The sequence below is a fragment of the Chenopodium quinoa genome, unplaced genomic scaffold (genome assembly GCF_001683475.1).
Source record: "Chenopodium quinoa cultivar QQ74 unplaced genomic scaffold, ASM168347v1, whole genome shotgun sequence".
NCBI lineage: Eukaryota > Viridiplantae > Streptophyta > Magnoliopsida > Caryophyllales > Amaranthaceae > Chenopodium > Chenopodium quinoa.
In genome coordinates, this window is record NW_018742204.1 from 18869545 (window position 1) to 18896830 (window position 27286).

General features: G+C 34.8%; 2 protein-coding genes across 2 annotated transcripts; both read right to left on the reverse strand.

Moving 5' to 3' along the window:
- Positions 1–1426: 1426 nt before the first annotated feature.
- On the reverse strand, positions 1427–10108 carry LOC110721231 (heat shock protein 90-5, chloroplastic-like). Its single transcript, XM_021900384.1, has 19 exons — positions 9688–10108; positions 9389–9462; positions 8796–8921; positions 8625–8718; positions 8415–8498; positions 8175–8318; positions 7709–7825; positions 6761–6805; positions 6604–6681; positions 6379–6483; positions 6154–6294; positions 4517–4609; positions 4320–4397; positions 3985–4239; positions 3646–3748; positions 3375–3549; positions 3181–3286; positions 2082–2171; positions 1427–2000 (listed from the first exon to the last, which is right to left on the reverse strand). The coding sequence occupies exons 1-19, from the start codon at positions 9958–9960 to the stop codon at positions 1794–1796; spliced, it is 2388 nt and encodes a 795-aa protein (XP_021756076.1). The 5' UTR covers positions 9961–10108; the 3' UTR covers positions 1427–1793.
- Positions 10109–23033: 12925 nt separating this feature from the next.
- Positions 23034–25532, reverse strand: LOC110721236 (protein ABHD17B-like). Its single transcript, XM_021900386.1, has 6 exons — positions 24790–25532; positions 24674–24710; positions 24283–24519; positions 24084–24131; positions 23524–23981; positions 23034–23409 (listed from the first exon to the last, which is right to left on the reverse strand). Exons 1-6 carry the CDS (start codon positions 25089–25091, stop codon positions 23337–23339), a joined length of 1155 nt encoding a protein of 384 aa, XP_021756078.1. The 5' UTR covers positions 25092–25532; the 3' UTR covers positions 23034–23336.
- Between the last annotated feature and the right edge of the window lie 1754 nt (positions 25533–27286).

Below are 27286 nucleotides of genomic sequence, written 5' to 3' on the forward strand. Positions count from 1 at the left end.
ATATTATACAAAATCGATAAATATATTATAAAATTAACGTGCTGGCGTGCCGACGATCGTGCTCGTGCCGTGCCAAATTTCAAGATTTGTGTTCACGGCACGGCCCACGGCCCACAAGTGGGCCACCGTGCCGTGTGGTGCTAGTGGCTGGGTCGTGCTGGAATTGTGTCGGGCTCGTGCCGCCTGCATGCCGGCACGGCCCATGCCCACCTTTATTTAGACCCTACCCATCTTCTTCTATCTCTTTTAATTTTTTTTCTCTCTCATCACCCACAAAAGGCACAACCACCACTTCTCAACTACCATCAACCACAACATCGGATGTACATCGGAGGTGAAGGGAAGCAGCAGCCGTACGTAGGAGGTGGAAGAGCAGCGACGACAATTACCACAGGGGACATCACGATGGTCGGCAAAGTAGTTCATCCCCAATTTTTTTTCATAATCACTGATGCTCACACAAAGCCAAAACACCACGGTAACCGGTTTAGGCGCTGGTCACCATGGTCAACCGACGTGCAAAACCGATCACTCGGGAAAGGTAACTAGTTTTGAACGTCGATTATCATGGTCAACCGGCGTTGGAAACCGTTTTCCGCCCCGGGTGATCGGTTTTCATGCCGATTGTGCTGGCTAGTGGTCATCGGAATATAAAGAAACCACCACCCTCCTGCCAATGAGGGAAGGTGGTGCCGTGGTAGGTCGTTTTTACCGATGATTCTTGGCTGTTGTTGGTGGTTCCAGCAAGGCAACAACACAAACAAAAAATCTGGTGGTTGTGGCTTGTGGGTGGTGATGGTAGATGGTGGTGGTCATGGTGGCGTGATGTTGGTCGTGGGTTATGGTGGCAATGGTGGTTGATTTTGTGGTGGTTGATGGTTGAGTTTGAGCTTAGTGGACTTAGGAGAGAGAAAGCAAAGTAGGGATGAGTAAAGGTAATTTTGTCTCTTCATCACTTTTGTTGGCGGTTTGATAAAAAAAAAACGTTGGAGGTATTTAGCAATCCACATTTTAAATGGGACAATATACCCCCTTCTAAATAAATAAATAATAATAAAAAAAAATATCAATGATATAGGTTATCACATTTACATTTATTTACCTTTGTGATGTTTGTATCCTTCAATTTCCTCCCCATGGAAACTCACCAACGCAAATCATATTTCAGAAAACAAACTAATAAATTCAACGAGTATTTGACTTGTATATCCGAGTAAACCATGTACACGATATACTCGATAAAAATAAAAAAAACATAAAGAACAATCTAGTGTTTGAAAAAAAGCACATTAATATATGTTTGACAAAAAACATAACATTGCAGATAACATAAACTTTTTAGTAAAAGAACATCATAATACATCAATGAGCAAATAGTTTAAATTCTAAGAACATAATGATCAAACTCAAAGAACATATGCTTGCATTCTTAAAAAAATGTCTATAATATTCTTTTTTTCGCCCATGTTCTTTAAAATATGCATAATTTTATTTCCGGATGCTCAATGCATTTTTGCAAACACACATTAGGCTTTTTTTGACAATCATATAAGCACCTAAAATAATAATAAAATAAGATTTTCTAAATATTAGCTCTATCCTAGAAATCTTCTGACCAAGAAAAGTACTAGTATAATCGACTCCCTCAAAAAGTAGGCGAAAATGCACCGTACTCTGCCATGTCTAGCTATCCCTTCCCTCTTCCATACAATTCCATGGACGATATCTCCCCACAAAATGAGTAAAATATCTGAGCCAAAAATGTTCAATCTACCAAACAATAACTACAATCATCAATCTTGCCATGGGTCATTCTCTGTAATGACTTCAGAGGGTTCAACCACTTGGCCATCTGTAGCTTCTTCAGCTGTCGCACCACTTTCTGATGAATTGTCTTCCGATGAGCCTTCTGCACTTTCATCTAATCTTCCCCATCTCCCTCCAAGGGCCATTGTCATCATCTCATAGATCTTGTTTCCTAAGTCTGAAGGGCTGTCAGGCTGCAAACAACATACATCGCATGTTAAAACTAATCACATGAAAATACCAAAAGCTGATTTCCGTAGGAGTTTGTAACTCACCGTGAATCCACTGGATACAAGGGCTGTTTCATATAGGAGATCAACAGCTCTTATGGCATCATTGCTGTCCGGTGCATTCTTGCAGGCAGCCTATAAACACCAAAATAAAAATAACCCATTAGTCACCCACTCAACATAGATATTCCCTCTGTCCCACTATGAATAGTCCTTAAAAGACTGCCCAATTTCCTCTTTTATTAACATGATCCCCACCACCTCTTTACTTTATTTACTACCCCTATGTATAAATAGCAATTATACCAACCTACCCAATACAACTCTTAGCAAATGTGAAGAAAATGGGATGGGGAAATCTCTAATGAACGGAGGGAGTAACAGTTTAGCCAAATATGATATTTCCATATTTGTAGAAGCCATTACAATATTAAAATAAGATCAAAGATATGCACTTGTCAAGCAAAAACTTAGGGTATACTTTATTTCAAGCCATCTAATTTCAACAGATGGATATATCAAACAGTATATTGCAATTGCAATTCTGAGGAGCTTCAAGAAAAGATGATTCAGCTAGCACTAAAGCCTGCAACTTAACAATTTGCGCATACTATAACTCTATAAGTAGTTTAGTAAGGTTTTCCTCTAAAATTTCTCTCTAACAAAGGCTCCAGAACCACCCACCTCTCTCTACTTTTTCACAATTTGTAATCTACTCCCTCCGTTTTTAAATACTCGCTCCACTTTTCTTTTTCGGCCGTTTTTAAATACTTGTTCCATTTCCTTATTTGGAAAGCTTTTACAATATTTGATTCATTTATCTCACTGGTGGACCTAACATGAATAATATTTTATTAATTTCATATTCTCTCTCCTCCAATTTTCTCCACTACTTTTGGTTTTAATAATTTTATATTCTTCCACCTAACCCACTACTTCCATATTTTATTACTTTCTCCAATTTCCCCTAAAACTCCGCGCATGGAGAAATGAAGCAAGTATTTAAAAACACAGGGAGTATTACCTATGGGCCATTATTAATGTTTGTAACACTTATTAACAGATTTTAGAAACATATGAGTTTATTTTCATTCCTGTTTCATCATTGTGAGTTAGAGCTAAATAAATATAATATAAAACTTACATAAAGGTCTTTAACAATGGGGTGATCAGGATTGATCTCTAATATTCTCCGGCCCCTCATGAACTCCAAGCTTGAGGTGTCTCCAAGAGTTTGAGCTTTCATCAACCTAAAGGAGAGCAGTAATTGCGATCAAATTCGTAACACATAAACTTGCCCAAACTTGAAACCAAGAAGACACAACATAATTAGCATACCTTTCCATGTTCGCTGACCACCCAAACTTTCCAGAAACAAGCACACAAGGAGATGAGGCAAGACGTTTTGATACTTGGACCTTTGCAACCTTATCACCAAGTTGTTGCTTCATCCAATCACACAGAAGATTAAACTCTTGTTTAGTCTCCCGTTCCTTTACTTCGTCCTCATCACCTGAGAATTTATAAAAAAAAAAAAAGGTTAGAAAGTTCTTTGATCATGTTACATAGATTACATTCCATACAGGAAAGATGGAAAAAGCAGACTAACCAAGTTCCAGGTCTTCCTTGCTGATATCAACAAACTTTTTCTCTTTATATGTTTGCAAGTTCTGGATGGCAACCTCATCTATAGGCTCAATCAAGAACAGAACCTGTAACAAATCACCAACGAGAACATTGGTACACAGGTTTAGAAACATCATACAATTATTGATACAATTAAGTGGAAAAGTTTTCCATCTGATAAGCTAAGCAAGGAGAATCATTTTTCATTAGAAAAGGCTAATCTGCAGCAAATGCAAATGAAGCTTTAAAAATACATATGGGTCAGTTCAACCAGAGATTTGATATCTAATAGATCATAGTTAATTTAAAAAACACAACATACCTCAATTTCCTTTTGCATCAACTTCTCCAAGAACGGAGCACTCTTTGCACTTTTAAGGCTGTCTGTTGCCAAGTAGTAGATAGCATTTTGGTTCTCACCCATGTTTTCAACATAATCATCTAAGCTTATCAAGTCTTCCTCGCTTTTTGATGAGTAGAACCGCAAAAGAGGTGTAAGCCGTTTGTGGTTTCCAGTGTCCTCGATACAACCCAATTTTAGAAACTTACCAAAGTTCTCCCAAAATTTTTTGTAGTCCTAAAGCAAATTCACATTATATCAGTATTAGAGATAGTCTTCAGTAGAGGATCATGCAATTAGATTAGAGTATTGCTAACCTCTTTATTTTCACTCTCTGATAACTCTTGCACCATGTCAAATGTCTTTCTTACTAATCTTTTTCTCATGATTCTTACCTGCATCACAGTAGGATCAAGTTCAGACCAATGATCATACAAATATTAATCAAATTATACAACCATATAAAGAAACCAGCAAGATCAACCAAAAAAAAGGAAAAGGAAGTAGGCCTTACAATTCTGCTTTCTTGAAGAATTTCTCGAGACACATTTAGAGGAAGATCATTAGAATCCACCACACCCTTCACAAAACTCAAATATCGAGGGAACTGCAGAGGAATAAAGATATGACAGTAAAAAATTAGTACTTGTCCAAGTTGCCTGCATGAATGTTAACCTTGAAAACTATTTCTAAGTGCCATTGACCACCTCACTCTACAAAACAATTTGCAAGCAATGTTTGAAACTCTACGTCACTTAGTATCAAAAATCAACAAGTCAACCTCCATAAATTGCATAGATTTGGTTTATTGGTTATTAGCATTAAAATAAAGGAGTGTTCACCCATGTAAATACTTGATCATTTTATGAAAAGTTGCATGTCCTTAGTGCAAAATGAAATACATACTTCTATACCCATGTACGTAGAGTCATTTATTTTGAGCAGATATTCAACCTACTGATACTCCTGAACAAAATTAAACCTAATAAAGATTAGGTTAAATCTCTTTATAGGTGGCTAGTTTACCCTGACTATGGTTTAGACAAGATGTAACTGCAAAGTATGACACATGAAACATCTTGTCAAGCAAACTAGAACAACTTGCTCAAAGCAGGCATCAACCACAATCCGACTTTGAAAGGCATCAACATTCACCTCACAATTCAATTGCCAAAAGTTTGAAAGGGAAAGCCAAAAATCAAATAGAATGTCTTAAAAATGGCAGACGGATCAATATCAAGATTAAACAAAAATCGCAGCTACGCATTGACATTCAGTGATAAGACCTAGGAGAGCCACCGCACCCGCAGGGGGGGGGGGCTAATTATCTAACTACCTCAAATAATTACACTGTATACAACTTCAAGCAATCCCCAAATAAGTGTGAGTAGCTACCTTAAGTGATATGTGGTGTAGGCCTGAACACTTATATCTCACTCTCTTTCTTATGTCTCATGTGATGTAGGGCCCTCATTAAACTCTCCTACCGCATTTTCAATACTTACATTTTCATTATCCACCTAAAATACCTACATTATCCAATTATCTACTCTTAATATGCATGCTCATTCTACCCATGCCTAAGAGGACGATAATATGCACACAAAAGGAGTATCTTCTAACTTATACTTCCAGGTTCATAACTTGTAGTTCCTTCTACGACTAGTACTGAACTACTGATCAATAAATTCACTTTCAACCCTAAACGTTTTCCCGAAAACATAAAACATGAGCTCCACCTGTCTTTTGAACTTATTAAACCATTTTCAACTTTCTGATTATATATATATATATATATATATATATATATATATATATATATATATATATATATATATGTATGTATAATTACAGCTGATAGAATTTTTTTTAAACACAAATAAAAAATAAAAAAAAAAAAAAAAAAAAAAAAAAAAAAAAAACACACACACACACACACATAATTACACAGCTCATAGAAGTGACAGAACTGTAACTCTGCCTGAGAAATCTACATAATTCAAGTGCCACATATAGCATGAACAGAAAGACATAGTGCCATGGATTTATATAGACCACCCAATTGTATAATTTGCAAGACTCACTTGCTTGGTTAGCTAAAGGGAATTTCCGAGAAAGGCAAGATATAAAGAAACAAGGGGGAATACGGACCAGTTCACCATCGAAATCATCTGAAATGAAGACACGTTTTACATACAGCCGTATGTTCTTTGTCTTAGGACTTATAACATCTTCGTTATTCATAGGTGCCATCCCAGGGATAAAGAGAACACTCCGAAACTCCACTTCTCCCTGCAATTACATTTGCTCATGTCAAGTACAACCAAATACGTATCAATTGAAGGCCAAAACAAGAAAAGGCTAGATATATAATACCTCTGTCGTGAAGTGAGTATATGTAAGTGGGTCCAAGAATTCATTGAAAGTCTTCTTGTAGAATTCATAGTACTCGTCTTTTGGGACTTCTTTAGCACTTCGCATCTGAGACGTAAATTCAAAATGCATCATGATCAGTAATTTCTCATAGTACACTCAGAAAGCAAAAGAGTCCAAGATGCAACAATTTTAGATAACATTCCAATGAAAGAGGAAAGCACTCACCCATATGGGCTTAGTCTCATTGGTCAACTCCCAGTCCCAATATTTTTCAGTGACAGTCTTTGTTTTCTTCTTTCCATCCTAGAAGAAGAACAATAAAATTAAAGCAAAATACCACTACTCTAGCATATATCAACTTCAAGAGCAGAATGAAATCCACCTCTGGTTTCTCTTCTCCCTCTTTTGGTTCTTCTTCTTCCTCCACCTGCAAGGCCAACAAAAAGTTCACATCATGCTGAACATCAAACAACTTTTTAAATGGTAGGGGCGTCTCTGTGCAAGTTCTTTGGACTAAATACATGTAATCAAGTCAGATTCACAATGAAGAATTTGTAGATTGTTATTTGTTAGGAAGTTCAATGTTGGTGTTTTATTAAGTGTTATAAATATTTAAATTTCAAATTCAGTTTACTGGAATCCAAAATTCTATTTCAATTTAACTTGCTATGGAAATTAAAATAAATATTCAAAATGAACTCCGTTGTCTCATTGACATTATAAGCTAAGATAACTTCAACAAACTTTTTTTTAACACCTTTTCAACCCACTAAGATACCGGAATCTAAATCATCCAAATACTTCTATGCAATAACAAATTATCAATTAAAGTATGACATTATGTGATCTCACGGAATACACATTACTTGCAACCCTTATCCAAACCTGCCCCCTCAAACCCCAAACGAAAAAAGAAAAAAAAAATGCTTGATTTAAAGCCTTTTTAAAGCCTCAACTACATACATACCCAGTATGTTGAGGGGAAAACATTTGCACTATAATATAGATTGCAAATTAAGTTAGATTGATTGATTGTTATTTCTAAAATCCATTGAGTTCGGGATACTACAATTCAATCAAATCAATTTCACCACTACCAAAAGGTGGCAAAGAAAGAACAAACCAAAACTTCTAAACCTTCACATTTCGAATCATTAAATGATAGACCATATACAAAAGCGACAAGGAAAATTCAAGCAAAAGCTAGGAGTTCAATCTGCAGTAAAAATCAAACATAACAAGTACTAATGTAGCACATCTGCACATGTATTCTATGTTTCTCATAAACTTAACAGTGACATTGCTACATGTAAAAGGAAAAACATGTTACCTCCACAGTTTTTGATTTTTCTTGCCATGTGTAGATGGGAAAAGAAACAAATTGTGAGTAGTTCTTCACCAAATTCTGAATTCTGGCAGGATCTGAGAATTCGTACTTGTCATCAGGCTGAAAAAATTAGGAAATAAAAAAAAATAAATAAATAAATAAAAAAAATTAGCAGGTATATGACCAAGATGACCCTCAAGTTTCCTCACGCACAAGCAATCAAGCAAATGAGCTTATGCAACTTCATAGGTATTATAAAGCAATAAAAGGCATATTCTTGTCCAGAAATGTACTTCTAGCTTGAACAAAAAATGATTTATCTAGCCAATATGCAGATTGCAGAAATCATAGAAACTAATGAACACAGCACACACATCAAAGTCACCACAAACATGAAAAGCATTTTAAACTCCAGTAGAAATTATTGTACATAACAACATATGGAATCAGCAAGTAAAAACATATATACCCTTAGGTACAGCGTGATTTCTGTTCCACGCTTCAGGATCTTTTCAGGGTCAGTTTCTTCCCTGATTACATATGAGCTACTGTCAGCTGCTGCTTCCCAGATATACTGCTTGTCAGACCTTGGGCTCTTTGTAGACACAACAACCTGACGAGAGGAGCAAATTCTAGTTTAAAAATCTGTCTCGTTCATTAACTCCATAATCAAAGTAACAACAAAACAAAGTTTGCACAATCTCAGTACCCTGTCTGCAACCAGAAAGGCAGAATAAAATCCAACACCAAATTGTCCAATTAAACCATTGTCTGCACCAAGGTCTTGGTTTTCCTGCACATAAACAGAAAACTTTAGGAGATAAAGCTTATGAAAAGTACAGTAAATTATTAATGATTTCATGCACAGATTACTTTAATCAAAACATACAACTATATCACAAAAAAAGGTTTCGAGTACCTTCAATGCTTTTAAGAACTTGGAAGTGCCACTCTGTGCAATAGTACCCAAACAATCAACAAGCTCCTCTTTTGTCATTCCAATACCAGTATCCCTAAAGATTGAGATACATACAAACTCAGAATTCGATAATTAATGAAATTGCAGCATATCGACTGATCGAATGCATACCTAATTGTGATGGTCCCATTATCTGGATCAGGTTTGATCCGAATTTCAAGCTCTCCTGCTTCCCCAAGTAGAGAGGGATCGGTCACACTTGAAAATCTTAGCTTGTCCAATGCATCACTTGCGTTACTGAACAGAAAAATCAATTCTAATCAGTTGATATTGCTCATTTTTATTTAATTTTCTTCCTACTCTACGCATTTATGCAAGATCAAAAAACCTCCATTTTGTCAAGATATTGCAAATGCATGTTTAGAGAACCGAAGTTCAACTGAGGTAATCAAGACATGATAAAGCAACTACAACTTCCTGAAAATGAATTCATTAAGGTTTAATCAAATCTTTGTTTTCTTGTCAAATTTTAAAAACACAACTACCCTAAGGACTTAAGTGCCCTAAAGCCGAGCCTAAAGCAGATGCCGGATTTAATGATAACAAGGTAACAACGAAGCCACCATGGCGCGACTTGCTGGCTTGTTAAAACCTTCAAGTTCTATTGCTTTACAATAATCGCACAATTTACAAACTCCAAATTACATGTGAAATGAAAAAAATAGTACATATAATGTCACTCTTTGCGAGTGAAAGAAACAAACCTAACAAGTTCTCGGAGAAACACTTCCTTGTGACTGTATAAACTGTGAACAATCAAATCCAGCAACCTACTCACCTGCAATGAAAAACCACAGCAATTACACTCAACCTTATCGAAAACCCTCAAACAAAATCATTGATTGAACTAAATTCACCTAGTTTTGAATCATATCAAATTGTCAAATCCAATAACAATTACCCAACAAAAAAATCCACTCAATTAAAAAAAATAAACAATAAATAAAACGATACACGCATCAAAATATTAATTACACCAATCGACGCGTAATAGAAAACCCACCTCAGCCTGGTACTCAAACTTCTCACCCTCAGCCTCAGGAGCCTCTTGTTCAGCAACAGCAGCATCACAACGAACAGACAATTTATTGGGTTTTCTCTGAAACTTCTTCTCAATGCTAAACTTTGGGCAATTCCTGGGTAATTTATTATGCGGGAAAAAACTACTGCTCAAATTCAAAACTTTGTTGTGGGTATTTTTGAGGGTGAAAGAAGAAGCAGAAGGAAGTGAAGCTAAAGATGCAGAAGCCATAGTTCTGCTAAGAACAGGTGCCATTGAAGAGAGAGAAAGGAGGGATTTTGAATGAAGATAAGTGAGGAATGAAGAGTGAAAGCCCCTCTTTTAGGCTCTCAGTTGAAAGGGTTTAAGGGAGAGAGTAGAGGGTTCTAGAAAATGGAGGAGGAAATTCAAAATGGAGTAGTAGTAGTTCCTTGGAGTGTTGCGTGTGGGATATTGTAAGGTGTAGATGATTCCCACATCATCATCTATTCATCTTATCGTTTACTGTAAACGATTTTATAATTAAGTACTCGGAGCCCTTAATAAAAAAGCTACTGAGTAAAATGTAATTTAGGGACGAAAGGAATAATGCACAGCAGCATAAGGTATAACTAAAAGATATTTAAAAAAAAAATTGAAAGATGAAAGATATTAAAATTAATAATACAAAATTTATTTTTCATATGTGGGAAATTATTTTATTTTTTTGAGGGGATTTGGGAAATTAGAATTAATGTCATGTTTACTTCACCTTGAAAAAAAATATATTGAGTAAAATAATTTCAGTTTAGTAAATTTAATTTAGTTCAATAAAAATAATTTCAGTTCTGTAAAAATAAATTCAAATCAGTAAAATTTAGTAACTCTAAAGAAAAAATATGATAGAAAATTAATAAAAATAATTTTAGTTAAACAAAAATAATGTGAATTGAATGGGGTCTAAATGTCTAATAAGGTAGTTATTAAATGATTTTGAAAAAAATAATTAGAAAGTATATTTTTAAAGGAGGTGTTAAATACCGCCATTCAAAATGATCAAAATCACCAACATTTAGTGTGCATTGTTGACTCGAATGAACAATACAAGAGGGGGATGAATTGTATTGTAGAGGAAGTAGGGTAATTTTTGCGGAATTTATAAAGGAACTCAAACAAAAACTAAAAGTGCAAAGAGAGATTTTACGTGGAAAACTTCTTGGCCCTAATCAAGAAGAAAAGCCACGACCACAAGCGATTTTAAACTCAACTCTTAATAATAATAGGGCAAACAACCTATTACAAATTAAGACTCTAAACTCAAGTTCCTCAACGAACTTAAGCTCCCTTCAACTGATCCCTCAATCAGTTGATCTCTCTAACTCTCTCTTTCTCTTTGCTTCACTCAAAACAATAAAACACTCTTAGAGTTTCCCGAAACTCTATCCCAATACAACTCAAGATTAAACTCTAAATTGCTAAGTACAAAGACACTCACGGACTTAAGTGGATTATGACTCTTTTGAAAGCTAAAAGATTGTAATGCTCAAGTATGTTTTTCTCAACAAAAAACCGAATCTATTTATCGAAAAATTAGAAATTTAAAAAAATCGTTGCCTCAATCACCACTCAACCACAACTCCCTTAAAACTAGGAAGTGCAAGGAGTGGGATCTTGGGCAGCAAGTAAATCGAAATACTAGGAAGTGGTTTTATTGCTTCCTAAATTATCTCAACTTATTTTGACAAAGTAAAACACACGTTTAAGAGAATATTTTTCCAAAACAGATTTTCCAAAGAATAGGATAAAAATAAAACAGAAAATCCTTTCACAAAAGATATTTTAACTTAAAAGATATTTTCGAAAATTAACAAGTTAAAATATGGAAAATAAAATCTTTATCATAAATAAATTTAAATCCACTTAAATCCTAAATTATCATTGTATTTAGCATAAATACAAGAAACCTAAAATAAAAGATAAAATACATTAGACTCCTTGAAACTCTGAGAAGCTTCGACTTTGAAGCTTCAGTTCCTCACACAAGGAACTCTCCTTCGAAGCTTCAACTTTGGAGCTTCAATTCCTCACTAAAGGAACACGACTTCTGATTGACTTCTTTATCCTCCCATAGCTGACTTAGATCTTGTTCCACGCTCCCTTCTTACTCAAGAATTTCATAGCATAAACCTGTCATTAATCAAAGCTAAAAACGAAAGTTAAACTTATATGGGTTTGCTTAGGTTCTTTAAGTCATCATCAAAACTTAAGGTCAACATGCATTGACAACCATACCCTTAGTACTTCACCACTATCTTCTCTCTTGCCACCAATCACAAACACCTTGACACCACCACTCCAATTGACGACTAACAACCACCACCACACTGACCGGCGACCCACCACATCCCCCTCAAAGATGACCCACCATCTTCCCTCTTTGGCGGAAAGGTGGTGGTTTTTTTTTCTGACAACCGTACCAACCGGATCTGAAAACCGGTTACCGGGCACGATAATCGATTTTGGGCTTCAGTTACCATGAAATCGGTTAAGGTGCACGGTAACCGAAGCCCAAAACCGGTTAAGAGGTTGCTTGAAATAAAAAAATATATATATTAAACCACCTGGGTCATCACAGAGGAGGGTATGGTGGGTCGCCGATCAGGGTGGTGGTGGTCATCGCAGATCAGAATGGGTTGTGGGTCATCGGGAGGATAAGGGGTGGTGAAGTAATAAGGGTACAATTGTCCATTCACACCGAATGTTGGCGGTGGTGATCATTTTTGTTGGCGGTGTTTAGCAATTCACTTTTTAAAAATATGAAAATAGAGGAAGGGGCACATTGGTGCTTTCAACAGGGTCGTCTTAAACATTTAGGGGCCCTGTGCTATTTACACAACTTTATAGTGTTAATTTCGTTCGCTAATTTTTATTTTTTATTTTTTTATACAATAGCTAAACACCGTAAATCGTTAGCTATTTTTTTAAGTCACAAATAATATTTGAAGTAGGTACTCTACTTCATACGAATATTCGGTTAGACACTTTTACATTCATTACTATTTAAAAGAATAGGTAGTTCACTTTTAAAATGACATAAATATAGACAATATGATATATACTATGTAGAGATAATTATTAAGATTTTGGGGAAAAAAATTAAATAAATAAAATTAAGCATAATAAATACGGACTACTCTTAGAAAGGGAAGGAAAGAAAAAGAAATTATAAAGTGAATGCATGCACACTCACACTTGCACAGACAACGAGATTCAATCTTTCCCCCTTAAAGATCTTACAAAGATCTTATATCAACTATGGGCTTGTTTACTTCAACTTAATTTCAGTTCTATTCAGCTCCAATTAGTTCAGTTCAATTCAGTTCAGCTCCTAATTTTCTTCTCTCATAAAATATTCATTTCAGCTCAATTCAGTCCAGTTCAGCTCCAATCAGTTCAGTTCAGTAAATGTGAACAGGCCATATGCCAAGTTCAATTACATGTTCTTATTAGCGTTGATTTTTTTTTTTTACTATACTAATCTAGTTTGTCAGACTTTTGGGGCTCCAAAAATTGTGAGACCCTGTGCTATTGGGCTGTTTGCACATCCTAATAGCCGACCCTAGTTTTCAAGTGATGTCGTGAAAAATTAAGATTATAAGTAGCTCAATGTTCAATGCTTATAGCTTCTAATGGAATAAAATTTTCTAGACCTTTCCTCAAAAATAAAATGTAATATTCTTATAGCTTGCTTGGTGAAAAGAGGAGGATAGCTCATGCTTGTTGCTAAACATAAAGACGGTGATGGATGGTAAATTGGTAATCTCTCTCCAGTGTCCTCACATAAAATACTAGGGGTCATTGATGCCAAAAAGGCTACTTAATGGAGATGTGATTGGTTTGCTTAAAACAAAAGTTAAAAACTCATAATTATGATGCTATTAGGCCTTGTTCACTTCACTTTATAAAAAATATAATATTTAGTAAATATAATTTCATTTTATTAAAAATAAGTTTAGTTCAGTAAAAATAAGTTCATTTCAGCACAAAACAATAACTTTAAAAAACAAATATAACAGAAAATCAACAAAAATAATTTTAGTTTAATAAACATAATTTCAATTTAGCAAAAATAATTTTAATTCAACAAAAATCAGTAACTTTAACAAAAATTTAAATAGAAAATTAGTACAAAAAAAAATCAATTCAGTAAAATAAAGGAAAATTTGATATTTGCTAAGCTACCAGCGAAAGCACCTTGCTTCACATTTACAACCGCTTTAATTTTTTATTTTATTTACCTACCACCCAAATCCCAAATTTATAGATATTGCTACCACTTAATGGAATTCAGATTCCGTTAAGTGGGACCCATTATTTCATTAAATAATAATTTAATTTATTAAAAAAATTAAAAAAAAAACTTTTTGAAAAAATTTCCCAACCATCTCCCCCTCCCCGTCAGCCACCAGCCCACCATCCCTTTCCATGTGTCGGATTTCGTTGTTCGTGCCGACGCCCAAACGGTCCCCCGATGCCGACGAACTCCACCACAACCATTTCCCAAAGTCCACGCTGCCCGAAACCATCCTGAACGTGTGGATTCGAAACCTTAAAACCCGTTTAAGGTGGTTTTGGGGAATGGGTTTAAGTATTGGTGCTGGTTTTTGGGTGGGGGAAGGGGAGGGGGTCGATTCAGGTTGGGGAAAGGGAAAATTGGTCGTTTTCGGCTCGATTCAGGTTGGGGAAAGGGGAAATCAGTCGTTTTCGGCTCGATTTAGGTTAGGGAAAGGGGAAATCAGTTGTTTCCGGTTAGAGGAAAGGGGTCGATTTGGGGGAAAGGGAAACAATTTTTTGGGTGTTGTGGTGGTCGGGGAGACGCCGAGAGTTCGGGTCGTGATGAGGGATCGCGACGGAGGGCATTGAGGGGGGATTCCATGCGCAGCCGCGCGTTTGTGTCTAACGTCGTTTTTGCAGTGGTGTGGTGGTGTGGTTTGGACAAGTTGGTCATGGTGGTTTTGGGGTAGCGTTGATGGGGTAAATGGATGGGTGAGGTCGCCAGCGTTAGAGGATCATTTATACGTCGGCGGTGATGAGGAAATGAAGGTTAGATGGTGGCAATGAGGGTGGTTGAAGATGGAGCAGTGGCTGGAAGGTGGCATTGAGGTGGTTGGACGGTGGTTTTGGTCCCCACTAACGGAAATGGTAACGACACAAGGCTAAAGGTAATGATATCTATAACTTTGGGATTTGGGTGGTAGTAAAATAAAAAAAAAAATTAAAGCGGTAGTAAATGTGAAGTAAGGTGTTTTTACCGGTAGCAAATGTCAAATTTTCCTAAAATAAGTGTCACTTCAGCAAAAATAATTTCAGTTCAGTAAAAATAATTTTAATTTAGAAAAAATAAGATGAAATGAACGAGTTTTTAGAGAAAGATTGGTGTTGCCTGATTTGGGCTTGTAACTACTCTTGTTCTAAAAGAGGAAGACTATGGTTGGGTTGGAATGCTAACAGAGTAACTCTGGGTATTCTCAATATGCATGAACAATTTATTCATTGTTTGATAAGTTGTAAGGATTTGCAAGAGCAAATTTTATGCATAGTAGTGTATGCCATTAACTCTATTCGTGATAGAGTTAACTCCGAAAGGGGATTTAAAGCCTTCCTATAAATAACCTTCCTTATGTGCATGGGAATTATATTCTGATTTTTAATGTGTGAGATAAGTTGGATATAAATATAGTTACTGTAGGGAATATTTCAAGCGTTAATCCCCTAGCTTGAATCCCACTGTGATCATATACTAAAGTACAGTGGCATCCAAAGGGAAAGAAGATAGAGCAAAAGAGTCGCCAACAAGTTTTTTAGGAACTTGTAAACCGTTCATGAGGTGAAGGTTACACCCCTTAACGATCCAAGAGATCGTCAAATCCATAAGGTCTTGAACCAAATAGGATTCGGGGATGAAGGTACAAATCCAACCTAAAAGAGATTGAACTTGCCCTAATAATAGGCCTCTACTTTATTCAGATCGTATTCATGTGCGCTTTCTGACTAACATGCAATCAATAGGATTAACCCTAAACCTGTTTATCTATGTTGGTTGAATATTAATGCACAAATAAAACTATTATTGGCGATCACTTGAATTATAATCATATAAACCCTAAACAAGATTATTAATTATCTCATTAAGCGTGATTAGAAGTACAAATTCCCTGTAAACATGCATAAAAGGTGTGATCAAGAAATAAATAAATTTCATCAAGCAACATAATAATAATAATAATAATAATAATAATAATAATAATAATAAAATCATTATCATAATAATAAAATCATTATCATAATAATAATCATGTTAAAGCATAATAAAAATAGCAAGATCCTAGGCATGATACTAACAAGATTACTAACAAACCTTAGCATGTCACTAAGCATAAAAATCAAATCTTTAGCCCTAACATGATACTAACAATCATAAATATTATGAAGAATATAAAAGGCATCATACTTTTAATCATACTTGATATTAAAGTTACCCTAGACATGATACTAGGAATTTATTGTTGTCACCCTAAACATCAAATTAAGGAAAACATTCTAACATGATACTAGGAATCAAAATAACAATCTAAGCATGATTTCTATACCATAACATCAATAGAATCAATTAAAACACTTACTTGGATGCCTCGTACCTCTTTCTAATAACAAAATACACACATTAGTAACTTCAAGGAAAATAATAAACAAAACAATAAAATTAAATAATGGAAAAAGAGATTTGGGACCAAACCCTCAGAAATTAAACCTTTCACGTCTAGGGCGAAGACAACTTCGAATATGGCTAGGTGTATCTAGATCTAATGAATGCGGAATTTTTTATATTTGAAAGAAGCTAGTTTAGAAAGAGAGAGAGAGAGAGAGAGAGAGAGAGAGAGTAAGTCTTGATGAGAGTTGGTAGATTGGAGAGAATCGATGATTGTAGGTGAGAATTCGTGAATGAAAACGGAGTTTTACGACGTTATTTAAAAAGAAAATCAGCCAAAAAGATAAAATAACAAAATAGAGTTCTGGCGCACATAAAATTGAATTAGCGCCAACGCTGGCTATTGGCGCCAGACACCAACATTAGCACCAGACACCAATGCTAGCGTCAGGCGCCAAGAGTAGCGCCAGGCGCTACAGCTGGTGTTTGGCGCTGATTCAGAAATTCACGCGTTTTCTTAAAATCAGATAAAAATTGCCGTACAGGAGGATAAAATCTTATTTTTCCTCAAAAATGCTCTTTCATTTTAATTAAAACTCTGAAAAGTCAACAAAAGTCAATTTATCAATGCTAATTGAATTAGGAATGAAAAGAACCTTCTAGAAGAATCTAGAAGACTAAAACCATTCCTAATTGCATTAGGAATGATAAATCTATATTAAGCCCTCTTCTAGATCATTGGGCCGCATATAAGGCTCAAACCAGGCCCAGTTCAGTAAATTGACCATAACTTCCTCAATATTCATCGGAATTGAGCTTATAATATATCGTTGGAAATCTTTTGTCAAGCCCCATCCAACTACACTACTATTGGACCCATATCATGGACCAACCAAACTGGATTGACTGTTTTCTTAAAATAAGTTTTCAAAACAGAGAGAAGAGAAAAGAAATTAAAACTATCCGCAACACTAGACTTTCCACACTTTCACTTCATTCGATTATGATTCGACATGAAAGGTACTCATCACTGGGTTTGGTTTTTGGGGAGACACAAATGGGTGTCTACAATTACATACTACGAATTATAAAACTAGATACTTTCAAGCTTTTATTGAAGCTATGGGGTTGGTTGAGATCAAGAGCAAGCTAAGGGTGCCTTTTATTCCTGGTCCAATAAAGCGTATGAATGAAGTCCCAAAACTTGTATCCAAATTGATAAAGATCATAAAGATCGGGTTAATTAACTTTGGGTGGTTCAATATAGCCATGTTGAAGTTTTGTGTCTTCCTACTTTTTTTATCTTTTTTTTTTATTATTTTTTTTTATCATAGTCCATTGTTATTTTAGGTCTTTCACTCTCACCCTGGTGAAAGTAGGTGTAGACACCCAAATGTGTCTCCCCAAAAATCAAACCCAGTGATGAATATCTTTCGCGTCAATGATTATCGAACGAAGTGAAAGTGTGAAAAGTCTAGTAATGTGGTTGTTTTAATAAAAATACATCTTTCTGTTTTCGAAATTATTTTCGTACTCTATTTATAAAAACGTCCAGCCCATTTTAGTTTGGTTTATGATAAGGGTATGAAAGCATTTACTCATCGACGGTGGTATCAACTCCCCATTGGACTTGAAAAGACCTTTCCAACAATATATTATAAGCCCGATTCCGATGAATAATGAGGAAGTTTGACCAAAATACTAAATTGGGCCCAAAACGGATTTAGTGATCTGACAGTTGACACCTATCCATAGCTTCCCTCAAAATCACTACATCATTGTACTTGAAATTTGCCCCACCCTTCTTCTCGGATGACCATAACATCAACTTTAAGTCACCAACACAAAGCTAAGGTCTGCCATCATCATTGTTTAAATAGACAAGTAGCTCACCAGTTTTACATTTGTTATCATCCTCTGGAAAACCATAAAGACCTGTGAACCTCCAACTCACCATATCATCACACTTGACAAATGCATCGATATGATTAAGTGAGTAGCTCTGAATATCCACCTCCCACTCCTTTCTCCACAGAAGTGCAATCCCACCACTTCTTCTCCTTCCTTCACCTTTGTACCCAACCGCAATCATCCCATAAAATTTTAATATTTGTTTTATTTTTTCCATCTCAAACGAACTAAGCTTAGTTTCCTGTAGAAACACAATCCCGGGGCTTCAGTTATGACAATGCGCCTAAGCGCACTAATTGCCTGTGGACTACCCAAACCAAGGCAATTCCATGAAAGGGTGTGTCTCATTGGTCACCGTGAGCCCAATTTGTGGGGCTCGCCACTTCATCAGTCATCATCGAATCAAGAACTCCAGCAAGCTCTCCTCCCTTCTTCACAGTTTGCTTTTTTTATTTTTCATCCTGATCAGTTTCACTCATATCTTTTTCCTCTCCCCCACCTTATCCAACCCTCAATTTTCTCACCTTTCCAGTCAGCACATTGCAAATAGTATCCCCCTTTTGATTTTTTCCTCTCCATTTTATAACAACTTTCCTTATATTATTGTTAACTTTGTTATTATCAGCCTTCCTGCTCTCTAAATTTCCCAGCCCCTCGTTGATCTGATGATCAATTACTAAATTCTCCTCCTCCGAGTTCACCTTATTCATTTCATTTCCCCTAATCTCCTCACTATCAAGAGAGTTATGGAGACAGGGAGAGTTACTCACCCCTTTTTCAAACACAGGAGATAAAACACAGTCATTCAACTTCTCAAGAACAGCATTCATCACCTTCTTCACCGGCATCTTTGGCTTTGTTACAAATAAGCCTTTTGCACACGAGGGTTTATTCTTATCCATAGAGTTACTATCATCAGCCATACTTCTCTTCCAAGGGGAGGCTCTGAGCCACCCCCCATATTTCAGAGTTGGATTCTCATCTTCCTGGAAAGCCTCACAGAGTCACAGTCTTTTACGCTATGACCCAATCTTTCGCAGTAGTAGCAGAAAAGGGGAGGTTTCTCATACTTAACCTCAAAGAATTCTTCAATCCCACCACACATTTTAACTTTCACTTTCTGGAGGAGGGGTTTGTTCACATCAACAAGCACTCTTAATCAAATCGATTTGTCAATACCAGCACATCCTGAATTCTCCATTTTAATAAATTTTCCAATTTTCTTTCCAATTTTCTTTCCAATTGCTTCGACATTAGAAGAGTTCATCCTTCCTCTAAATGGCAGATTGTAGACCCTAACCCACATTGGCAATTCCTTTAATTCAACATCCAAAGGTTTCACTCTATCTTCAATTTCACCAAGGAGCAAGGCATGTCTATAAAAAAAAAAAAAAAAAAAAAAAAAAAAAATTGCCCATGGTTGCCCTTTCAAAGGACATTGCGCTCAGTCCAAATTTTACCTACAAGCCCTAATTCCACCCTAGCTTCTTCCTCCTCTTCCGCTTCATCAATCCACTCAACCGCCCTTTCAACTTCCGGAGTTTGGAATCCTCTGTTTTTTTTTTTGTTCTTTGTTTCTTTATCTATAATAGGGGAAATAGTGATTTGTTTATTGTTATTGGCCATCACAGTGCTAGCTTCCAAAGATTCAGAAGCCATTGAAATACATAATAGAAAAAACGACAAAAACCTTCCAAAGAAGGAAACCCTAGAAGATAACTAGACACACTCTCCCAAGGAAAACCTAGAGGGACCGTTTATGTTAAATTTGGTTGCCAATATATTATAGGCTTTTATTTATAATCTAATTTTTTCCTTTTGGCTCAAGAATGGACCTTAAGCGTTGGTAGTTGTTGCTGTTGTGTGTGAGAGAATTTAGGGGATAGGGGCGATGTTTGGGTGAAGATTATGATCATGGCTATTTATTTAATGAATCCCTTTGTAAAATTGATGTACTTGTGAGTCTAAAAGCTACTTAATGTTCCATCATCTAGAGGAGACTAGAAATTTGCAAATTCCATGCTACTCTTGGAGTACCGTGTGCATGGTACTCCAGGTTTATAAAATTTATATTATTCTAATATGAACTTCTTATTATTTCAATTTATATATTTGTTATTTTAAAATAATTTTATAATACTTAATAATTGCAAATTATTTTTTTTTCAATATTGATCCTTCGATGTACTTCAGGTTTATAAAATTCATGTTATTTTGATGTGAACCTCTTATTATTTCAATTTATATATATGTTATTTTTTAATTAAGTACATATTATTTTAATAAATGCATGTTTTTTTTTTATGCATGATGTTGAAGTAAATAAGTGAAAAACATATTATTTTTGCAAAATGACACAAGGTTTTAAGCAAAATAACATATGACTTAGGCAAAATAACTCAAGTATATTAGGTATGGAGTACCGTGATCCAGGAGTATATAATACTAAGGGCCTGTTCTCATACGTTGAAATTCAGTTCAGTTCAGTTCATGTCTAATGATATTGCTAATGATATAAAACCAAATTTCATTCTTTTAAGCTCTTATTACAACGACGATAATAATAATAATAATAATAATAATAATAATATCGATCCAATTCATTGTTCAAATGGTTCTTTTTTTTATACACATTTCTACTGTTAAAGTCATTGAGAAAATTAGAGTACTACACAACTTGTTCAGTTTAGTTTAGTTCAGTTCAGCTCAGCTCATTTCAGTTCAGTTCAGTCAATGAGAACAGACCCTTAACTATGTACATAATACTCATATCCCCATATCTTCAACTTCCATATGTGTATTCAGATATTGAACTTTCTTCCCCCATTACATGTGCCCCTTTACGTTTTACCCTTATAATTTTGGTGGCATCCTCATTGCTAGTTATATAGCAAGCCTTGGTTGCTCACATTTTGATTCCCTTCCTAAGTGTTTAAAGAACTCACTTTACAGTTGCGCACCTTCAAACAATTGATGTGACAATTAGCAACTCATTTCACTCCCTTAAAGGTCTTTGCTTGTCTTCTTTTGGCATATGTAATACTCCCTCCGTCCTCGAAAGTACGAGCTACTTGAGTTGATTACACGGGTATTAAGAAAGTTCAATAAAAAAGAGTAAAAGTATATTGAAAAGATAAATTTACATGGAGTTTGTAAAACTATAGAGAACGAAAGTAATAAAATTACATGGAAAATCAAATTTTTATATGAGAAGCTAACTTTTTTTTTTTTTTTTTTTGACGGGTATATGGGAAGCTAACTTTGTTCAAATATTGTTGTAAATTAGTGGGTGTTTTTAATGTAAATGGGTCATTCTTTTTAGGACAAGAATTAGGCCAAATGAGTCGTTCTTTCGGGGACGGAGGGAGTAAGTCTACTTCTACGTTTGCTTATGTTCATTACCAAGTACCCTGTTATAGATCAACGGAAGTTTGGCTACAGTAGCAACAGGGCATTTGTATGGTATATTTACCCTTTTATCTGTTCGTTAGGGTATAATTGGTTGGTTTCTATTATGTATGCTTTTCCGAATCTACTTTGGACTTCGAATTGATAGATATCTTCTTGGTGGATATATTGTCATGTTTGTTCTCAATTTGTTTTATATATTAATCTCGATTACTCTACTAAGACCTTAGTATCATAACTTAGCTTGATTGTGATATGTGAAAAGTATAGGCTTTGAACTCTTGTTTACATAATTATAAAAAATATTGATTGCAATTTTTCTGAAAGTATGTTGTGTTATTGGTATTCGATGGATTGTTTCCGGGGGGTTTGTTTTCATTTTGTTGGATTTTCTTTCTTTTGGTCTGATTTATCACATTTATGTCTGCAAGATTGGTGAATGTTTCTTAATTGGGAGTTTTTGTTTATTGTTATCTCTTGTGCTGTCCTATTTGTTTTTGGTGGGAAGGAAAAGAGCATACTGCTACGTTCAATTGCAACCGGAATAGTTAAGGGTTTCCTGTTGTTGGGATCCCAGATGATGAACATATTTTCTTTCTTGATAAAAATGGACAATTGATCTCGTCTGGCATAGAAGAGGATGATCAAGTCATTAAACATGGCATCTTTGGAACGTACAAGACTAGGTGTCACTGGCGGGACACTAACACTTTAGGGACTAGGGGTCTTAAACTACGTCGAGACCCTTGCACCTGTGCGTTGAGGTACATATAACACAACATAACCACCAATTTGCTATTCCATCAATTTCTAAACGTTTGATGAACCCTTTATTATTATAATTACAATAGAGGGAGGGGTATTTTTATCTTAGAAAATACGGAGTAAGAATTTATCAAGAAGTTCATGAACAATGTTTAATTTGTAAGTTGATTGGTCTTGTTTAATTTAAACTATTAGTATGAGTTTGTTATTATTTATTCTTCAACTGAAATTGACACCTCCATCCCCCATCCCTTCGCATATTTATCACGTGTGTGTTTGTGAATTGTGATAATCAATTTGAAAGTCGAAAGCAGGCATCATGTTTCTTTCAATCTTTACATATTTATATGCACAAGTTCAATCATATATATAATTGTATAAGCTTGTTGACATTCAATTATCTAAGAGAACATACTATCAGTCTTTTGTATGTAGACTGTAATAGTTGATTACATCTAATGATGTACGAGTTAAGAAATCTTTCGAATGATGGAGAAATCTAAAATATGTCCTGGTCAGTATCATGCAGCTGATACTCAGAAACTGCACAAAGAAGAGACTAATCACAGTTAAGGGCTATGAGGAAAAGATCAGCTTTCTACACTTTTATTGTGTAATCATGTAAAAATGAACAACTCGATCAACTATCACAGCAAAGAATAGCTTTCCATTAAGCATTTCTTAACACCAACACCAAAGTATACTCTTCAATGATATACAAATTTTCACCACTTTAGGCGCAGTATATCTTCAGCATTTGCACATCAGATTTATTGTTTCTTTTTGGAATCAGAATAACTTAGAATAGAATGAATTTTGACGATATGTTGAGAGATTCAGTAAAGATATTGCAGTCTAGAAGTCCTCTGATCCGCGTTAATTAAACTGTGGTTGCTGTTTGTTTAAAACAATCAACATTGCATAACCCAACCGATCTCACCATGTCTCCAAACCTGTCAGAATAACACAGTACAAATTTAGAAAACACGAAATACTTGTATATCATTTGCATATAACTTTTATTAGATACTACTGCACTACTTGATCTTCAGCATTAGCTAGCTTACCTATCAAAGCTTCTCCTCGGCTTATCAGTTTGATCTGTACTATTTCTGGTTTTGCTTTGTTTATCAATGCTCCTCCTTGCTCTTTCTTTCCTGTCACTGCTTGCCCTCGGCTTCTCCTTACCATCAACACTTGTTCTAGACTTGTCACGGTGCTCATTGATTAGTCGAGAAGAAGACTTTTCACTTTGATCTGTACTAGACCGAAAACTAATTCCTTTTACATCACCACCTGATTCTGACAAATCTGCACTAATTTGTTCAGATTCTAGTATTATATCTTGAGAAGGCGGTAGTTTCTGAATAGCTGAAATGAACTTTGTAAGATGTCTCAAGTACTCTGGATAAAGCTCCAAATCGCAGTGATGTCCTCCTATCACCCATAACGGTTCATACTTTTCCTTGCATAATTCCCACAACTTTTTACCATGGGAGTAATCCACTACTTCATCTGCTGTTCCCTTAAAAACCCCGAAAACAAATGTACTGTCAGACTGTTAACTGTCAAAATTCATAATCTATCAGAAATTAATGATCCAAATACTCGAAAACATGGTACTTACATGGATAACCAAAACAGGACAATTGACTAGAGGAACTTTGTCTATGTTCTGCATCATAAATAATACACCAAAGTTAGAGTTACGATTGAAAACTTTGAGCAATGACAGGTTAATCTCTGAGACTCGCAAACAGTGACCAATATCGATCATGTTAGTAATAATGTGGTAAAGAAATGAGCATAAGAGAAAAACAATAGACCTTATAAATGTCAAACCAGTAACTTCTTTTGACAGGATACATAACACGGATGCCTGAGAGGATAGCACTATGTAGGATTACAGCCCTCAGTCGAGGCACACGAATAGCTAGCTCAAGAGTTGGACCGCTTCCTACAGACTGTCCATATAATATAAGGTTTTCATCTTTTACTCCATACTTTTCTCCTAGACATTTATATACTGCTTCTATATCTGCATATGTATCCTGCTCACTTGGCTAATCAAACAATTACCAAAAACAAAAGTTTAAGCATGATTAATATTCAATGATTAGCAAATATAAAAGCAGAAAATCTATAATTAATTAAGTTATCTAACATGCTTATAATTATAAATTTATAATAATTACATTAGACATTACATTTACATACCTTCCCAGAAGATTGACCATAACCAGAGTAATCATACCTGTAAAATGTGTGACATATTAATAAAATTGGACTATAATTGTATAATATAAGGTTTATAATATAAATGTGACACTAACCCCATAAGATTAACATCAAGATGAGCACTAAGCTCAGAGAAGATGTTAAAAATCTGGCCTAAATCAGCAGCATTACCATGAGAATACAGGACAGTTAATGTAGCAGAAGGGTTATTAATAAAAACAGCAACAATTTGATTGCCTCTTTTTGTGCACAACTTCAACACATCAACATTTTCCCTCCTAAGAACATTCGAAAGAGCGGGTTTTTTAGTTGTTTCATCACTTGTAATTCTATATGTTGGTGGATCTGGAGGATAAAAGGCAAATTTTGATGCCATTGATGATGTTGCAGACCCCATAATTTTTAAACAAAAAATTAAAATTTGGTTAGGACAAATGAGTTTGAGATTATCACATAATTTGTGTTAAATAGGAAAATAACAACTGTTAAGTGGAAATATTGGCTGTATTTAGAGCAATAATTTTGGATTTTTTTTATTATTTTTTTTAATATTTTTGTTTTATTTTTGGAAAATTTGTTTGTTTATTGGAAGGAAAAAGATGTAACAAAGTAGAATGATTGGCCTAATTGTTAGTGAGAGTGATTATCGGTTTTAAGAAGGCAATAGAAGATATTATGCAAATTTGTTTTAAGCAACTTTATGCAATTTGTAACACTTTTCCCTCTTTATCTCTGTTTAAATTTGATTAATTAATACCTACCATTTGTATGTGAGGCCCATAGAATTATGAATTATGATTTTGAATATTTTTTTGGTGAAAATTATGATTTTGAATATGATATATTGCCTACTCCCTCCATTTAGATATAGCAATTTTATGTGTATATTTGGGCCATTTGGCATATTCTAAAAAAATAATCATATTTTTAATAATTACATAGATTTTTTTTGTTATGTGGACAAATTAAATACAATTTTTTTAAAATCTAAAAAAATGTACATTAAGGACAAAGTCCACTGTTTCAATATTATGTAACACTTCTATTAACCGACTCTCCTATCTTAAGTGACATATCTTAGAGTTGAAATGAAATATAATATCAATAGGTCAAGGGTTGGTAATATGAAGAAGAACATCACTTCTATCGTGTTTTTTCATATAACCAAATATAGCTAAGAAATATCAATTGGTGGTTGGTGTACGTAGTGGTGATTGAAACTATACTTGGTAGGGAAAACCCAAACTAAGAAGTTTAAAAAATGGAATTATTGTAAATAGAGTGCTACATAATGATCAAATATCTAGAGGAATAAGTGAATAACTACGAAGTATTTAATGTGTTAATAATAAGTGGGACACAATATGATGATGACATGTATTTCTATAGTGGCGAGACTGGTGACTTAGCTAAAGTGAGTAATTGTGTATAATTATATAAATTTGAGAAAAATTTCCAGTTTTATTTGGAAAATTAATGTAAAAGCATACTCTTCCTTCCTTAAAAATAGATATCAAAGGAGCAATTATAGTCATATATATGGATCTTTGACTTGCTTGACAATAATGAACTCTTTTTGAGGGTGAGTTCCAATTACTAACATGAATGTTAATTTTAATGGCATTACATTAATTAAAACTTTAATCTTTTTCTATACACATACATGCTTAATAATGGGTGATAATTCAAAAAAGAAAAAAAAAAGAATGATAATTGGAGATATATGTCATATATCCCACAAATCTTGTTGTTAATAAATCACGATCATAGATTCCTACTCTTTCGATTTAGGACAACTATTCTTCATATACATTGATACACACTAGCACACTTAAAAAAAAAAACCTAGGGAAATTCTACATCATACCCCTGAGTTATTGACTATTCCACGTTGTACCCCTGTCTTTGAAAACTTCCACGCTGTAACCTCAAGGTATCAAAAGTAATTAATCTGTATCCCTGCCGTTATCCCTCCGTTACATGTTGTCGTTAGTGGGGGCCCATTTTACACCTATTTATTTTTTTTCTCGATTTTCTTGCTAAAAAATGTCTCATTAAAGGTTTTAGGGGTCATTTAGTCCTCAAGTCTCAAGGATCCAAATTGAACTCAGATTTTGCAAAAAAGTAACGTAAAAGCCCCATTTTATGAATTCTAAATTTAACTATGAGAATTCAAATTCACAAAACGAGGCTTTTACGTTATTTTTTTGCAAAATCCAAGGTTAATTTGGATCCTTTAGAGCTAAAATGACCCCTAAAACCTTTAATGAGACATTTTTTAGCACGAAAACGGAGAAAAAAAATTAAATAGGTGTAAAGTGGGCCTCACTAACGGCAACATATACCGGAAGGATAACAACAGGGGTACTGTTTAATCACTTTTGGAAACCTTGAGGTTACAGCATGGAACTTTTCAAAGGAAGGGGAACAACGTGGAATAGTCAATACCTCAGGGATATTATGTAGAATTTCCCAAAAACCTAAATGTAGTCCTATTACACATAATACCAGTAATTTATTACTGTGTATAATATTATAACCAAAAAAACAAAGCATTTGATAACAAATAATCGTCTACTAATCTACAAAGCA

Coding starts and splice junctions, on each gene's coding strand:
- LOC110721231 (XM_021900384.1), bottom strand. CDS start 9,960: ATGGCACCTGTTCTTAGCAGAACTATGGCTTCTGCATCTTTAGCTTCA. Junction 8,319..8,414: donor CCTTTCTGGTTGCAGACAGG/GTACTGAGATTG, acceptor TCCTCTCGTCAG/GTTGTTGTGTCTACAAAGAG. Junction 7,826..8,174: donor AAATCACGCTGTACCTAAGG/GTATATATGTTT, acceptor TAATTTTTTCAG/CCTGATGACAAGTACGAATT.
- LOC110721236 (XM_021900386.1), bottom strand. CDS start 25,091: ATGGGGTCTGCAACATCATCAATGGCATCAAAATTTGCCTTTTATCCT. Junction 24,711..24,789: donor CTTGATGTTAATCTTATGGG/GTTAGTGTCACA, acceptor CACATTTTACAG/GTATGATTACTCTGGTTATG. Junction 24,520..24,673: donor ATGGTCAATCTTCTGGGAAG/GTATGTAAATGT, acceptor TTGTTTGATTAG/CCAAGTGAGCAGGATACATA.